The sequence below is a fragment of the Triturus cristatus genome, chromosome 1_2 (genome assembly GCF_964204655.1).
Source record: "Triturus cristatus chromosome 1_2, aTriCri1.1, whole genome shotgun sequence".
NCBI classification, from domain to species: Eukaryota; Metazoa; Chordata; class Amphibia; order Caudata; family Salamandridae; genus Triturus; species Triturus cristatus.
The window spans coordinates 884,144,921-884,162,314 of NC_140580.1; the positions used below are offsets into that span (position 1 = coordinate 884,144,921).

General features: G+C 46.8%; 1 protein-coding gene across 8 annotated transcripts in view; it reads left to right on the plus strand.

The window, feature by feature from the left end:
- NADK (NAD kinase) overlaps positions 1–17,394 on the plus strand; it is a 574,415-nt gene that overhangs the window by 519,066 nt on the left and 37,955 nt on the right. For all 8 annotated transcript variants that reach the window (XM_085609365.1, XM_085609361.1, XM_085609381.1 and 5 more), the window contains 5 exons: positions 1,882–2,011; positions 4,427–4,535; positions 4,841–4,926; positions 10,983–11,085; positions 11,647–11,801. In XM_085609365.1, coding sequence (XP_085465491.1) covers positions 1,882–2,011; positions 4,427–4,535; positions 4,841–4,926; positions 10,983–11,085; positions 11,647–11,801 — 583 coding nt within the window. The remainder of the gene's footprint in view (positions 1–1,881; positions 2,012–4,426; positions 4,536–4,840; positions 4,927–10,982; positions 11,086–11,646; positions 11,802–17,394) is intronic.

Below are 17,394 nucleotides of genomic sequence, written 5' to 3' on the forward strand. Positions count from 1 at the left end.
ATTTGCACAGATAAGCATATAAACAGTGCAGACAACGTGTGGAAATCGGGTTTCAGTGAATAATTGTCATTTGCACATCACGAAGTAAAGTTTCTTCATTTGTTTTGAATCAATTGCAAATGTTTCCATTACACTTCAGCATTACAAAAAAGTGTTCCATTTGTGCTTTCTTAGCTGCTGACCTATTTCAAAATAATTTTACAGTCTATTTAAATGTATTTAGATTTTGTGATGTTTGAACAGAATTTACATCCTACAGTCTCTCCAGTCACGCTCCCTATGCTTGGAGCCACTGGAACTATATGGCAAAGAGGACCAAATTATGTGGCAGGGTTGACTAAATTGTGCAGCAATAAAATGCAAATTATGTGGCAGATTGCTGCAAATTGTGTTATAGTATTAGTCCATTATCTAGTAATTTTTACACGTTAGCAATGTCTGGAGAAAGGTTTCAACATATTAGTACTAGTTTAACACCCAAATACGGCAATATGTGACTGAAAGGTGAACAGTCAACCTTTGCGAAGGGCCTTCCACTGCACAGCAAAACATGTCTCCGCATTTTCAGTAACTATCCATTTGAGTGCCAAAACCCCCTTTTTTTTGTAAAAAATCTGCAAACTTAGCAGGAAATGATGTGTTGTGTGGCAAATGTGGCAAGTCCATAATTATGTGGAAAAAACGCCACAGCTGCATAATTTCAGTGGCCCTGTCTATACTCCAGGAAGATTGCCACATAGCTAACTTTACAAAATCCGCTCTCATTGTAGTCAAAAAATGAAAAGTAAACACCAATTTCCATGTTGAATGAATAAGACACATAGCCTGACATTTGTCCTTTCTTTGAACGCATAGCAAATATGACAAGAAAAATACAAACTCCGGCATGGTTATTTCCAATTTAGGAGAACGACATATAATTCTACATGAACTAGTGATATAACAAAGACCTGCATTTGGATCAGTGGTTCACTTGGTAGATAGGGGAGCAACCTGAACTAATGTCAATGATGTGGTTGATGGAAGGAAAGCAAAGGTATAGACTGAATGTTAGGTTTCGGATCCATATACAAAGGAAACCTAGGCACGAACCTCACTCAGTGTGCCTTGTTCATGTACAGCGTATAACTAAACCAGAAGAACTCCATCTGGTTAGTCATCTGAAAGCTTAAGGATGATGCAACAGAGCTACGGGTTACAGTTTAAAACAATCATATAAGGTAGTACGTGCAAATGTCGAATCATGTTCCCATTTTAGTCGTAAACAATGTTCAGCTCAAGTTTACTTGCAGTTTCAATCTTTTTTTTTTTTTTTTGCGAAAACCTTTATTGTACATAAAAATCAATACAAACATGGGCCTACAACCACCAGGGCCGGCCGCTAATATGTACATGATCAACAACATCAGGGCAGCAACAGGCCCCCTGGGGCCCAGCCGAATTAACGAGTTACTGAGTACACCACAGAGATTATCAGGATACATAGATTTTAAAAATACAAAGAAAAAGAAGATAACACCAAAAAACAAGGCGGAAACCATCGAAAAAGGGGGCGTCTAACCACATCCGGGGAACTGCACAATACAAACTCCACCCGCAGGTGGACAATGAGGATGAGCAAGAGTGCAGTTTCAATCTTAACCCATATTACTTCTTCCACCATTCCACATTTCCTTGTTTGAGTAGGTTTCTTGCCAACCAAGAGGGCGTTCTGCTCCACACTGGCCGCTCTTGTCTCTGTCACGTCATTTGAAATACATTTGGCATCACAGTTCACTTGATTTTTCCAACCCCCCAGTAAAATATCTGATATCAATGTGGTCTCCCACATTATTCGCAAAGTTCTGAACTCTCATCTCACTTTCATTTTCTATTTTGCAGGCACATTCAGGACCCAGCAAGTCAACGGTTAACTTGGAACAAGCCTCCTAAGAGTGTTCTGGTCATCAAGAAGATCAGGGATGCGACCCTCCTGCAGCCCTTTAAGGAACTCTGCATATTTCTTACTGAGGTACACTTAAAGCATTGCTTTCAATTTGCACCATTTGTTTAAAATCCAAGCCCTGACCTCCCCACGCTAAGAATTGATATGGGTAGTTAATGTCAGTTTACACAACTATTGTTTGTGCCCTGCTTCCTGATAATGCATGTAATACAGAGGGGCTGAGACGTTTGCAATAGCTTTTATTGTTGTAAGATAAGGGAATTATTGTCCATGATCACCTAGCCAGACATGTAGCTTGGTCTGGTTTAAAAATAAATGCCCCTATTTAGAGTTTTGCAGACCGGGCACTCCATCACCAATGTGACAGAGTACCCTGCCTCATCCTTGGTCCATCACACTTATTTAGAGTTAGGCAAAGTTAAGTATTCGATCAGTGGAGCCCTCTATGGTCCCATCGAAAGGACATTAAACTGGTATTTAAGGTTTAATGCCTGTTTTTTTGCCTGCCTGCCTGTCACTGCAGGAAAGACCTAGTGGTGAGGGACATGAAAAAACAATAGTAACTTCCCCATTCCAGGAGAAAGTTCTATGGGAGTGGAGGTCTTTGTTTTTTTAATTTTCAAAAACAAACTCTTACTGTGAGTTTGTTTTTCAAAAGAAATAAAATGTCAATCGTTTAATGGATGGCTGTCAAATCCGACAGTGGCCATACACCCAACTTTAAGTACATTGAAATGAACTGCCGTAACTGTGGTTTCCTTCAGTGTACCGAGATGACAAGCAGCAGGCGGTCATCTCTAAATTTGATGGAGGAAGTACCCTTGGGATAGCAGAGATAATGTACTCCTCCATCCCGACAGACACTACTACCTCTGCTTAACTCTGGATAAAGCTGGACCAAGATATAGCCAGTAGAACACACACCCCCTTAAGTATGCACTAAATCCTTTCTTAGGGTAGTTTGAAAAACATTAAATTGATAAGTGCAAGGCATAGCTTACACCCTAAAATGTAGACCCCAATTTAGTCGGCCATTGTATGACTTTGTCCTAATGCAGCATATTTTACAAGCAGAGTTTAAAGAATAAGAAAAGTACAGGAACGGTTTGAAGGAGCCCTATTGTATATCCGTAAACGTTGTTGAGTGTTTGTACACCACATATTCTCAACCTTCTTTGTCACATTGTAGCTTGCATGGGCTGTATTGTAACAATGCAGAGAAAATATACTAGTGCTGATCTTCATTGTATAACATATTGGTCTCCTCTTTGTACCTCTGTTGGGTCTGTAGATTTACAATTACGGAACAAAACTCCAATCTGCGACGATATCCTAAAGGGCACTCTAAGCAAAACATGTTACTAAAATCATTTTGTTTTAGTAAATGTGCATGGGCGGCGAGGTCTCAAGATGTGCATATCTTATCCTAGAGATAACCACCTCTTTGCTGCAATCAACCATGATGTAACACAACGTTTCTGGTTTGCAGTGTGCAGGATATCTGTTGTGAAATAGACCAATACAGATGTGCAGAAAAATATTATCACTCCATCGAAGGTGTGATATAACAGTCTGACTCAAACCTATTTATAGAAAGGCCCACATTGTCTAAGCTGAAAGTGGTACCTTAACCCCTTCCATGCTCATGACGGAACGGTTCCGTCATGAGCCACGGTTGAGCTGTGCTCATGACGGAACCGTTCCGTCATGGTCCCGCCCGCGCTCGAACCCTTCAGCACCGCGGCGGAATTCGCCCAGCGCTGAAGGGGTTAAATGGCTGCACCCAGCAATGGTCTGGACATGTAGTTAGGTATGTTTTAGGGTATGGAAAATGTGCATTTGTATGGATTTGGTAACTAAAGTTACATTGACGATGCACCTCACATTGACATCATTAAAGGCCTCCAGAGACATGGTGTTCGTTTCATTAGCTTTTACAAGTACTAATCATCGTTGGATGTTAATCACAAATTTGAATATTGAAGACATGTCCCATTATTTATGTTAGGATCAACTTAAATTGACTCATTGAAAATTGTTGACATTTTAGTTATTTGTTTATACCATTAGACGGTATTATTCAGTTGGCGCAAGGCTTCAAAACGTGGGTGGCTATGTATCCAGAAAAAAGGAGCATGGGTATTCTATTTCTACGTCTTTCTTCCTTCTGCTGCGCCCCACCCATTGGTTGCCTCCCTGCACGCTTATTTCTGGGTAGCAAGCACTTAGCCACATGGACCCTCTATGGGTGGTGCTGGTGGTTCTTCCTGAAGACTGATTGGTCCATTTTGTTCACCATAAAGTTCTGAATACCAATTCTGATTTGGGAGGAGGTGGGAATGATTGGGGGTAAGTGTCAGCAAAAGTTGTTTTCCTTTTTGCGGAGGTGGCTCTTAAGCAAGGTGATTGTAAGAAAGTAGAAAAAAAGAGTGCGCATCTGACATTTCCATTCAACTTATTGCATTTGTGTTCTGTTTTTAGACAAAAGGAATGGTTGTCTATGTGGAGAAGAAAGTTTTGGAAGACCCAGCGATAATCAACGATGAGTGTTTTTCACCAGTAAAGAAGAAATTTTGCACTTTCAGTGAAGGTTAGAATTTATTCCATATTTTCCAGTGTTCAAAACTTGATTAACATTTTCTGTTACTTCATGAAATGGGTTATAATTTTATTCAAACTACATAAGAAATTTACTGTATCTCAGCTCTCCACCCTCTTTGTGGTGTATCACCTTGTCAATGACAAATCCTTACTTATTTTTGTTATTTTATAGATAGATGCACAGGTTTATATTCGTGATAGGACACAAGTGAGCTATTGCATGTGTGAAAACCCCAAATTGCCTACTGTGTAGCGATAGCTAACACATTTAATTTTTCAAATTGTGATATACAGATTACGACGATATTTCAGATCGAATTGACTTTATCATCTGCCTCGGAGGAGATGGGACCTTACTCTATGCATCTTCCCTTTTCCAAGTGAGTGCCCTGAAGTTTTAAAAATAGCAAAATGTGAATCCATTATGATGTTTTCAGTTTGTTTTTGCCTGAGAAATTGATATGAAGTTTGGGCCGAAGATTGTTTTTAACGTAATTGTGAAACAATGGACACTAGATTGTAGGGAGAGCAGGAGTAGTGTTTGGATACGAAAAAGGACGTGTAATTCACAGGAAGGGATGTTTTTCAAAATCTGTACTTATAATTTTAAAGGCATTATGTAGAGTGTAGTGTTGCACGCACTTGTGGACATCCCATTCCGATTCTTGCACACCGCCTCCGAGAACTGATGAAGACAAAATAGAATGATGCATATTTATCATTGTTGCGTCACCCTTGCGCCACACAAGGGGGAGCAAGGGACTCACAACAACAAAGTCAGATTTATCAAGCCATGCAAGGCCAACTTGCGTCACCCCAAGTGGCTTGATAAATCTAGAGTCACGCAACAAAACGCAAATCGCTGCCTTGCGCTACTCGACCCCTGGCGCATTCCTAAATTTACCATTAGTGGTAGACCTGTAAATGCATCAAAATGCTACGCCTCCCCAGGTGAGGCATAACCAGGTTAAATATCATTATTTCTGCTCGTTATTTCCTCTTGTGTATTGCAAAATGCAGCACACAAAGAAAGATAAAAATGTGTCAGGATTGTTTTTGTGCAGGAAGGTGTGCCTTCCTGCACAAAACAAATCCTGTTTACAACGCAGGCACCCTTACACCATAGTGCAAGGGTGCCCGTGTTTGCGCTAGGCTGCTTCAAGTGCATGAGTGCAATGAAAGGATGGGAATGCACCATATGATGAATGTGGCGCATTCCTGCCCTTTTCCTTTCATGCAGCGCAGCTAGGCGGTTTGCTGTGTTGCGCTGCTTGAAAGAATGTTAAATATGCCCCAATATGAATTCTTATTTTTTTTTTCTTTTTTTTTTTTCTTTTTTTTGTCCTCATCTCACCATATAGCACCTGCAATAAAGAGCAGTAAGCCATCTATGAACCTGAGCTCCCCTGGCGTCTGCATTTTGCATTAGCTATAGACCTACCCAGGTCAGCTTCTTTTGAAGCTAGGTGTAATCATAGGACCTGGGGGTACTAGATCAGTCTCAAATCTCTGCCCCAAATTAAGAGTGGTGACCAAGTGCTGAATTCCATACCATCTAGATGTCCAAGATCTAATCGGGCAGCACTAAATGAAGCCCTCAACCATTTTTCGTATAGTGGGGGAGATGGATCCTTCCACAGCCTGCATATCTCCCTTCTGGCGATAAGGATTAAATACATAATCAGACCTTTCTGTTTTGCAGTCATCCAGTTCATCAGATCATTATTAGTGCCAAATATTACTAAAGGAAGATTCAAGTTGATCTTGACTTTGAAAATGGCTTGGAGTGCATATTCCACTTGCTTCCAGAAAGGCCTTAATTTCACACAATCAAAAAAGATGTGTAAATCATCAGCCGGGGAGAATTCACATCTTGGGCTAAAGCATTCGATCGCGTCTGTTGGATCTTTTTATGGGAATTACTGAAATCAATGGGCCTGGGTCTAACTTTAATTCAGACTTTGACCAATTGTTACCAGGGGGCCTTTGCCACAATTTTGTTAAACGACCTGTTAACATCTAGCTTTGCAATAACTAGGGGGACAAGGCAGGGTTGCCCTATCTCGCCCCTGTTTGATCTATATATAGAGCCTTTGGCTCAAGCCATAAGATTAGATTAGTCAATTACCCCCTTCAGAGTTAATTTATACAGCAGCAAGGTAGCCCTCTATGCAGATGACTTACTGATATATACTAATAACCCAAGTGAGGCACTCCCTAGAGTAGAATCAATCATGGAGGAGTTTGGAGTTTTTTCAGGTTATCTTTCCAATTCATCCAAAACGGAGGTAATGTGCTGGAACATCGAGAATTGGGCCGGCCCTAGCAGTAAGGAATTTAATTATCTTGGGGTAATTATAGTAAGTAACTTAGATGACATTCCGAAGTTAAATTTGAAAAAAGTGTCAAACGAGATCGATCTATTTTTAAGATGGAAGAACTTGCCCCTAACTATATATGGAAGGGTTAACCTGATAAAAATGGTAATCTTGCCAAAATTAACCTATCTATTTAGTACCATCGCTCTTAGTTTCTCAAATAGAGATATTAGTAAAACCCAATATGAATTCTTAACGGACTGTAGATGAGTCGTAAGGCAGAAGCCAAGGCTTATGTAAGTATCGTGTATTTAGAGATTTCTGTGTAATTGCCTAAAAGGATACGTGGTGCACTGTAGCTGTTTTCAAAATCCGTCTGTCTCCTTAGAGGCAGAGCAGTGCCTGCACTAACCGCATTTCTAAGGGGCAGTAGAATGTACAGCTGCTCTTTAACAACAGCCGGACTGTTGTAAGGGGCTTTGCAGATCACAACTCTTGAAATGGATTGCGTTGTTGTCCCCAAAATAGTAGGAGCAAGTGACCTGACATCCAGACACAAAACATTTCAGCATTTAACCATTTTGTCCTTTTAGCCTTTATAGTGATATGTGTTTGCCACGGACAGCTGGCACGAATGAGAGCTCAACCCTGGATCCTGTGGTATTATGGGTCTCGATCTGGAAGGTTGCTGGCCAAATCTACTGTGTCTGATTGGAACATCTTTGTCGCACAACCATGGCGGTTTGAAATTCACATTCTGGTGTCTGTGCACCTCACCAGAGTTTTCCACTCTGTCAACATAGTACATCGTCGGCAGCACTGAAAATAGTACACTTTCTGGTTCCGCAGTTGATATCAGCAGCATTGAATATGGTGCCGCAGATAATCACCATCAGCAGCATTGACGATAATCTACTTTGTGGTGCCGCAGAGGATATTATCAGCAGCATTGAATCTGGTCTACTTTGTGGTGCTGCTGATATCATCAGCCGCATCGAATATACTCTACATTGCGGTGCCGCTCGGCTGCATTGAAAATAGTCTACTTTGTGGTGCCGCAGATGATATCCATTGAAAATAGTATACTTTGTGGGGCTGCAGATGATATCAGCAGCAGCATTAAAATAGTCTAATTTGCAGTGCCAGAGATATAACCCCCTCCAGGCGTCTAGTCGTCCCGCTTCCTCCACTGTTACCATCGCTGCGCACCTTTACCTTAGAATCACCACTGACAACTTTCTTTGGTGCCTGAAAAGGTCGCAGTTTATTTATCACGTCAATATTTAATTTCTTACATACAATACATTTTGTTCTCCATTTCAAAGGTTCGTGGTCATTGCGTCATTTGATGCCCATGTTGTACATGTCGTTTCTTTTCATCTATAGTCCTTTGCAATTCTTTCTCTTGCATTATGGACCCAGCTTCCTCTATTTCATTTCCTGGGAGGGGAGGGGCCCCTTTTTTCTCTGGGTTTCCGCTTCGCGGGTCTAGGCTTCAGCTTGCTACCAATTTGGAGGGGGTCCGTCTGGACCTACCCGGGCTGCAAGTGCCGTCCCGCTCGCCCTGTAAACCTTTTGTGGGGCCCTCCCTTCTCCCAAGGGATCCCTGCCGTCTAAGGCATCCCAAGGACCTTACTTGGGCATCTACTCTACCTTTCCTGAGGCTGAGTCCTTGCCATCTTCTCCCTAGGTACCCCTGCCGTGAGGCATCCCAAGGGTCCTGCGGGAGCATCACCTTTCTTCTTTTTATGGCGGCACGCCGCCCCTTGGTTCCCTCGGTGCCCCTGCCGTGAGGCATCTCAAGGACACTGGGAGAGTCTTCTATCTATCTTCTAGTACATTTCTCTTTCTACTGGCTTCCTCGTGCTTGTCCCGCTACCCATGTTCCCCTTACGGCTGCGACGCCCGTGCTCCAGGTGTGGGTGGGTGGGATTCCTTTCGTTCTTCCTGCGAGGGAGGGAAATGTGTTTTCTTCGGGCCGTTGCCCCTTCTTATCCTCCTCCTCGCATTTCCTCCCTCGCCCCCTCATTGGGGGGGGAGGGAGCTTGCCTTGTTCAAATTAGGGCCAATCCGATCCTGGCCCCCCGTCGTGTTGGCCGGTCGTGTTGGCCGGCATGTTGCTGTGGGCAGAGGGCGGGGCTCCCGCCTCCGGAGGGCGTTCTACCCAGGCCCTTATTGGTCCAGCTTCGCCTTCCCAGCCTGGGTCCAAACCCCCTCCAGGCGTCCAAAAGCTGGAAATATATTCCATGTTTTAATTTGGAGATCTCTCACAGTAGCATAGTGTTTTGCTAACCTCGGTTTGTGTGAGCTTGAGTCCCATACTGCAGAATTATGCGTTATTCAATGTATATCAGTTGTAAATCCCCCATTTATGAATAATCTACTTTCATTGTGTTAGTCAATTGATTGACGAGCACGCCCCCCATGTTCTGCAAAAAAGAAAAATGCTTCACACCGTAACGAGTACACTGACCATAAAAGTGATATTGCCAAGGAGACGTGATGTCGAATCAATTATACATCCAATGAAAGCGAAGCTCCAGTTACAGCACACAAGTTGGCTTCCACTGTATCATTTTACAAACACACACCTGCTGCCTTGCACGTAATAATTACCAGAATAGTGTTGTCAGGTATTCCTGAATGACACAGCAAAACAATGTGCCTTCATGTTCTAACGCATGCCATTGAAAGTGTGTTTTTCTGATCTGTTGGATGCCTGCATGTATTATCAACAGAACACAGGCCACGATTCTATACCTGCGGAAACTGCTGTTCACGTAGGGATCAGAATTCTGACCTGTACGATAACTACAGCACCTCAGCAGTTTCTCCTGGTGTATTTCAGCAGCTCAAACCTACTAAAATATACTGGGTTAAAACATGCTGTGTATTTTGAGAAGTACAAGTTCTCGTGGAAGACACCGCATTCCATATGTAGTATCTCATTTAATTGATGGCTGTTCATAATGGGAGGTATTTAGCACTCCGAGCAAATATTGCACCCAGCAGGGTTATCGTTCATGGGGTGCAATAAAGGAAACTATTTGGAGTAAGGGCTGGTCTGTGTAAAAACATGTAATGCCCATCCTGCCATTTTTGTGGTGTGTGGGGGCTTTTGAGCCTTTCAGCCTTTGACCTGGTGGTTTTTAATCATATTACCAACAACTTTCTATAGAATTCTAGGATCAGACAGAGCACAGTGCTGTGCTCATTTTCGTTAGGTTCTATGTAAATACCAAATACATATATGCATCAGAATACATGCTGGGCAGTTATCTATACCCTTTCCTTCCCACTCTATCTCCTTCTATTTCTCTCACTGTCTCTGCCTTAATTGTTGAATTTCCTGTCTTTTGAGGTCTTCCTGTAGGCACTGTTCCTCTTCCAACCTTATAGTGGACCTTAATCAAAGTTTTTCTTATGACTGTTGCTATTTTTCATAGTTCCAAATCCAGTCTAGGGGCTTCAAAGGACCATTGTCTGGTTTCAGTGGGCGCTGGCCCCAATAAATGCCCACTGCATGGAACGAGCCTTAAGCTTGATGCATTCATAACCACAGATCGCCTCAGCTGAAAAGAATTGTAATGGCCTACTACAGTAATGAGCTTCAGTAGCTCTGGGGCCTTTTGATCATCAATGACCCCAGGCTTCGTCAATAGAAATCCTCTGGTCGCAGCGAGACACGATTGTTAGTCCGTAATGAAATTCAGTTGACCATGTCATTATTGATTGGCAAATATCTATCTATTATGAAGCACAGGTTTTCCTTGATGATATTACATAGATTATAAATCCTAAGCATTAACATTAATGGTGCCAAGCAGTAATTCAACACAGGGGCAGCAGCTTGAATGGGCTTTAATGGCCCAAGCATTAATGAACCTTAATGGCTCCAACCAGTAATGGTCATCAATGACCACATGAAAAAGTAACCTTCAATGGCAACAGTGTTCTTGAGGAGGTTTACAGCTGCTCCGGTGCTATATTTGCAACTGTTTGATGCCTTTCAGATTGATGCTGAGAGTGAAAATTACAGCTGAAGTATGCTAAAGAAATGGGCAACACCTTGATATTTGAAATATGGTAAATTTCTTTTACCCTTTTTCTCTGAACAGAATAGTGTGCCTCCAGTAATGGCCTTCCACCTTGGATCCCTAGGGTTTCTGACTCCTTTTAACTTTGACAACTTCCAGCCCCAAGTTACTCAGGTTATCGAAGGTAAGGAATATGATTGATCTGCCTTGACATTTTTCTTTTTTAGATTGTGCTAAAACTCATTGAATTTCAACATTTGTGAGCATTAATAGCATACAGATTAAATTAGCAATAGGTACAGGTTCTAACAGCATGTGTGTCTTCCCATCAGAGCAGCAAGTTCTCACAGTATAGGTTGGAATACTTGGTTTAGTAAATTAATTTTAATCTATTTAAAAGCTAATAGAGTTCAGAGGTCGAAGCCCCTGGACGTAGATTGTAGGGATGCAGTTATCCAATCAAGATTGTTGACCAAATTAATTGCATCGTTTAGGAAGATTGCACCATGTCTGTGATATATATTACGAACATCACCAGCTAAGGGATCATTAGTGAAATCCGTATATATTCTCATCTTATCAGTAGCTAATATCCCTTGTCTGCTGGTTGCATGTTTTAGAAACTCCTAAAATAAATACTATTCAGTGCTAAATAAGGTTCAAAAGTATGTTGAAATTGACGCAGACTTGGAACTCCTTTTCTTATCTTGACAGCAAATTAATTTCTTTACCGTTTGGTTACTAGGCAATGCAGCACTTATTCTTCGGAGCAGGTTAAAAGTTAAAGTGGTGAAGGAGTCCAGGGATAACCAGTCATTGATCCAGAATGGCATAGAGGAGAACGGACTGGGCATGGTCAACTTCATTGAGCGGGAACCTTGTAAGATAACAAAATATCAGGTCAGTGCGCTTATCAGAAATCGTCATTGTATTTGAATGTGGGATGATCTTCCAGTTGCTGACAAATTTGGAATAAGGTCGTTGCCTCTAAATGTACAGTAATGACAATTTTGGTTTTTAAAGGTGTGTATTTTATCAGTGGGAAATTACGCTGATATTTTGGGCTGGCTGCAATTTATAATTAAGGACATTGTTTAGCGATTGGGGAACGGCATACTCTGACAAACATCGGAGACGTCAGGTCAGCGCATAGTGCAATTATAGCCTCTAGCACATGTAATATGGTGGGATACTGCCATGTTTAGATGGAGTATTCAATCTGCCTAACTCTAGATGAATCACTTAGACTTCACTGTTGTGCTAATGAAAGTGACATTAATGGGGTAGCAGCAAACCACATTGTTAAAACAATGACCGTTCGGCAATAATCCGCCCTGCATCAGACGACTCACCATGCTTAGCTGAGATTTAGTTCAGCAACTCCAAGATTTTAAAGTTCCTTATGCATTTATTCCATTCCATATTAATCCTAAATCATCCACAACAAAGTATTGGATATGCTGAACTAAATAAAGTGCTGCCAGTGGTTTGTTTCAGAAAAGAGGATGAAGTAACTGATTAGGAATAGGGATTTTGAGAGTAACCTATGTTTTACATCTACTTCCAAGATTCAGAGAGTGCAGCTCTCCTCAATGCATAGAGTAAACCATTTAAAAATCAAAGCAGCTCTTCTCTGGAGCAAGTGACAATTTAGATTGTTGGAAGCTGGATCAAAGCTCTTTAAGTGCTCCTCTACCCAGAACAGTGACTGCCTCACTGTTCTATTAACTAATTCTGTTACCAATTTGGCTATTACCCAGAATCCCTCAATTTGACACGCACTGCTCAAACAAAGCTTCTGAATAGCTCCTTTCCCTCCTGTTCCAGTTCTTTCTCTCAAGCATTCTGAATAGCTCCTTTTCCTCCAGTTTCTACACTGCAAAGGCACCGTCGTCCTAAACTGCTTCTCTTCCTCCACTAACCATGCAGCTCTGCCAAGGCAAACTGGTCCTATATATCCTGTTCCTGCACAGCTCTGCAAATACACTGTCCCCCTGAGCTGCTGCCACCACTTTTGTTCCCACACAGCTTTGTTGAGGTGCAGATATCCTTGAGCACTGCCTTCCCACCTAGTACCCACAGAGCTCTGCCAAGACACAGCTGCTGTGATCTGCTCCTCCCCTACTCTTATACTCCGAGGCGGCCGGTGCAGGTAAGCGGCGTGGGGCAGGGTGGGCGGGGGAAGTGACAGACGATGGAATAGGCAAAATAAATTTCAATAAATGAAACCATTTACCTTGCACTCGAGGCGAGCACAAGGCAAGTGGTTTTATTTATATTATTTTGCCTGTTCCGTCATCTGTACCTTCCCTCCTAGCCCCCCCTCCCCCCCCCCCCTCCACCCAGCCACGCTTACCTGCACAGGACATGACAGCCTATACTTGCCTCTTTTTCTCAAGTCACTACCCACAATGAGTACCAACCACATACCTGACGTGAATCCTAAACATCTTCCCCCAGCCCGTCCCAAAATTAGTACAGTTTAAAGTTTAGGGCAGGAATCTGACTTGGAGGCATTCAGTCATAATCCCTTAGGTAGTAGCTTCATCTTTTGGCTCCTCAGCCAAGCACATACACGAAATGTCTGAACCTGTGGTTCCTTTAGTACTGAGCAATATTACTGTTTTTGAAAACAATCATTACAAAAATAGTACTCCCCACTTCCAAAACAGCTCTGACAGGAATAGCACTTCCATCAGTTATTGCCATAGCAAAAGTCTCTAAGGCATCTCGCGCTCTCTCTCTCTCGCGCTCTCTCGTGCGCGCTCTCTCTCTCTCGTGCGCGCTCTCTCTCTCTCGTGCGCGCTCTCTCTCTCTCGTGCGCGCTCTCTCTCTCTCGTGCGCGCTCTCTCTCTCTCGTGCGCGCTCTCTCTCTCTCTCTCGTGCGCGCTCTCTCTCTCTCTCTCGTGCGCGCTCTCTCTCTCTCTCGTGCGCGCTCTCTCTCTCTCTCGTGCGCGCTCTCTCTCTCTCTCTCTCTCGTGCGCGCTCTCTCTCTCTCTCTCTCTGTGCGCGCTCTCTCTCTCTCTCTCGTGCGCGCTCTCTCTCTCTCGTGCGCGCTCTCTCTCTCTCGTGCGCGCTCTCTCTCTCTCTCTCGTGCGCGCTCTCTCTCTCGTGCGCGCTCTCTCTCTCTCTCTCTCGTGCGCGCTCTCTCTCTCTCTCGTGCGCGCTCTCTCTCTCTCTCTCTCGTGCGCGCTCTCTCTCTCTCTCTCTCGTGCGCGCTCTCTCTCTCTCGTGCGCGCTCTCTCTCTCTCGTGCGCGCTCTCTCTCTCTCGTGCGCGCTCTCTCTCTCTCGTGCGCGCTCTCTCTCTCTCGTGCGCGCTCTCTCTCTCTCTCTCGTGCGCGCTCTCTCTCTCTCTCGTGCGCGCTCTCTCTCTCTCTCGTGCGCGCTCTCTCTCTCTCTCGTGCGCGCTCTCTCTCTCTCTCTCTCGTGCGCGCTCTCTCTCTCTCTCTCTCGTGCGCGCTCTCTCTCTCTCTCTCGTGCGCGCTCTCTCTCTCTCGTGCGCGCTCTCTCTCTCTCTCGTGCGCGCTCTCTCGTGCGCGCTCTCTCTCTCTCTCTCTCGTGCGCGCTCTCTCTCTCTCTCTCTCGTGCGCGCTCTCTCTCTCTCTCTCTCGTGCGCGCTCTCTCTCTCTCTCGTGCGTGCTCTCTCTCTCTCTCTCGTGCGCGCTCTCTCTCTCTCTTGTGCGCGCTCTCTCTCTCTTGTGCGCGCGCTCTCTCTCTCGTGCGCGCTCTCTCTCTCTCTCGTGCGCGCTCTCTCTCGTGCGCGCTCTCTCTCTCGTGCGCGCTCTCTCTCTCGTGCGCGCTCTCTCTCTCGTGCGCGCTCTCTCTCTCTCTCTCTCTCTCTCGTGCGCGCTCTCTCTCTCTCTCGTGCGCGCTCTCTCTCTCGTGCGCGCTCTCTCTCTCTCGTGCGCGCTCTCTCTCTCTTGTGCGCTCTCTCTCTCGTGCGCGCTCTCTCTCTCGTGCGCGCTCTCTCTCTCTCTCTCGTGCGCGCTCTCTCTCTCTCGTGCGCGCTCTCTCTCTCTCTCGTGCGCGCTCTCTCTCTCTCTCGTGCGCGCTCTCTCTCTCTCTCGTGCGCGCGCTCTCTCTCTCTCGTGCGCGCGCTCTCTCTCTCTCGTGCGCGCGCTCTCTCTCTCTCGTGCGCGCGCTCTCTCTCTCTCGTGCGCGCTCTCTCTCTCTCTCGTGCGCGCTCTCTCTCTCTCTCTCGTGCGCGCTCTCTCTCTCTCTCTCTCTCTCTCGTGCGCGCTCTCTCTCTCTCTCGTGCGCGCTCTCTCTCTCTCTCTCGTGCGCGCTCTCTCTCTCTCTCTCTCTCGTGCACGCTCTCTCTCTCTCTCTCTCTCTCTCTCGTGCGCGCTCTCTCTCTCTCGTGCGCGCTCTCTCTCTCTCTCTCTCGTGCGCGCTCTCTCTCTCTCTCTCTCGTGCGCGCTCTCTCTCTCTCTCTCTCTCGTGCGCGCTCTCTCTCTCTCTCTCTCGTGCGCGCTCTCTCTCTCTCTCTCTCGTGCGCGCTCTCTCTCTCTCTCTCGTGCGCGCTCTCTCTCTCTCTCTCGTGCGCGCTCTCTCTCTCTCTCGTGCGCGCTCTCTCTCTCTCTCGTGCGCGCTCTCTCTCTCGTGCGCGCTCTCTCTCTCTCTCGTGCGCGCTCTCTCTCTCTCTCTCGTGCGCGCTCTCTCTCTCTCGTGCGCGCTCTCTCTCTCTCGTGCGCGCTCTCTCTCTCTCGTGCGTGCTCTCTCTCTCGTGCGCGCTCTCTCTCTCTCTCTCTCTCTCTTGTGCGCGCTCTCTCTCTCTCTTGTGCGCGCTCTCTCTTGTGCGCGCTCTCTCTCTCTCTCTCGTGCGCGCTCTCTCTCTCTCTCTCTCTCTCGTGCGCGCTCTCTCTCTCTCTCTCGTGTGCGCGCTCTCTCTCTCTCGTGCGCGCTCTCTCTCTCTCGTGCGCGCTCTCTCTCTCTCGTGCGCGCTCTCTCTCTCTCTCGTGCGCGCTCTCTCTCTCTCTCGTGCGCGCGCTCTCTCTCTCTCGTGCGCGCTCTCTCTCTCTCGTGCTCTCTCTCTCTCTCTCGTGCGCGCTCTCTCTCTCTCTCTCTCGTGCGCGCTCTCTCTCTCTCTCGTGCGCGCTCTCTCTCTCTCTCTCTTGTGCGCGCTCTCTCTCGTGCGCGCTCTCTCTCTCTCTCTCTCTCGTGCGCGCTCTCTCTCGTGCGCGCTCTCTCTCTCTCTCGTGCGCGCTCTCTCTCTCTCTCTCGTGCGCGCTCTCTCTCTCTCTCTCGTGCGCGCTCTCTCTCTCTCGTGCGCGCTCTCTCTCTCTCTCGTGCGCGCTCTCTCTCTCTCTCGTGCGCGCTCTCTCTCTCTCTCGTGCGCGCTCTCTCTCGTGCACGCTCTCTCTCTCTCTCGTGCGCGCTCTCTCTCTCTCGTGCTCTCTCTCTCGTGCTCTCTCTCTCTCGTGCGCGCTCTCTCTCTCTCGTGCGCGCTCTCTCTCTCTCGTGCGCGCTCTCTCTCTCTCTCGTGCGCGCTCTCTCTCTCGTGCGCGCTCTCTCTCTCTCTCGTGCGCGCTCTCTCTCTCTCTCGCGCGCTCTCTCTCTCTCTCGTGCGCGCTCTCTCTCTCTCGTGCGCGCTCTCTCTCTCGTGCGCGCTCTCTCTCTCGTGCGCGCTCTCTCTCTCGTGCGCGCTCTCTCTCTCGTGCGCGCTCTCTCTCTCTCGTGCGCGCTCTCTCTCTCTCGTGCGCGCTCTCTCTCTCTCTCGTGCGCGCTCTCTCTCTCTCTCGTGCGCTCTCTCTCTCGTGCGCGCTCTCTCTCTCGTGCGCTCTCTCTCGTGCGCGCTCTCTCTCTCGTGCGCTCTCTCTCTCTCTCGTGCGCGCTCTCTCTCTCTCTCTCTCGTGCGCGCTCTCTCTCTCGTGCGCGCTCTCTCTCTCTCTCTCGTGCGCGCTCTCTCTCTCTCTCTCGTGCGCGCTCTCTCTCTCTCGTGCGCGCTCTCTCTCGTGCGCGCTCTCTCTCTCTCGTGCGCGCTCTCTCTCTCTCTCGTGCGCGCTCTCTCTCTCTCTCGTGCGCGCTCTCTCTCTCGTGCGCGCTCTCTCTCTCTCTCTCTCTCTCTCTTGTGCGCGCTCTCTCTCTTGTGCGCGCTCTCTCTCTCTCTCGTGCGTGCTCTCTCTCTCTCTCTCCCTCTCTCTCGTGCGCGCTCTCTCTCTCTCTCGTGCGCGCGCTCTCTCTCTCTCGTGCGCGCTCTCTCTCTCTCTCGTGCGCGCTCTCTCTCTCGTGCGCGCTCTCTCTCTCTCTCTCTCGTGCGCGCTCTCTCTCTCTCTCTCTCTCGTGCGCGCTCTCTCTCTCTCTCTCGTGCGCGCTCTCTCTCTCTCTCGTGCGCGCTCTCTCTCTCTCTCTCTCGTGCGCGCTCTCTCTCGTGCGCGCTCTCTCTCGTGCGCGCTCTCTCTCTCGTGCGCGCTCTCTCTCTCTCGCGCGCGCGCGCTCTCTCTCTCTCGCGCGCGCGCTCTCTCTCTCTCTCTCGCGCGCTCTCTCTCTCTC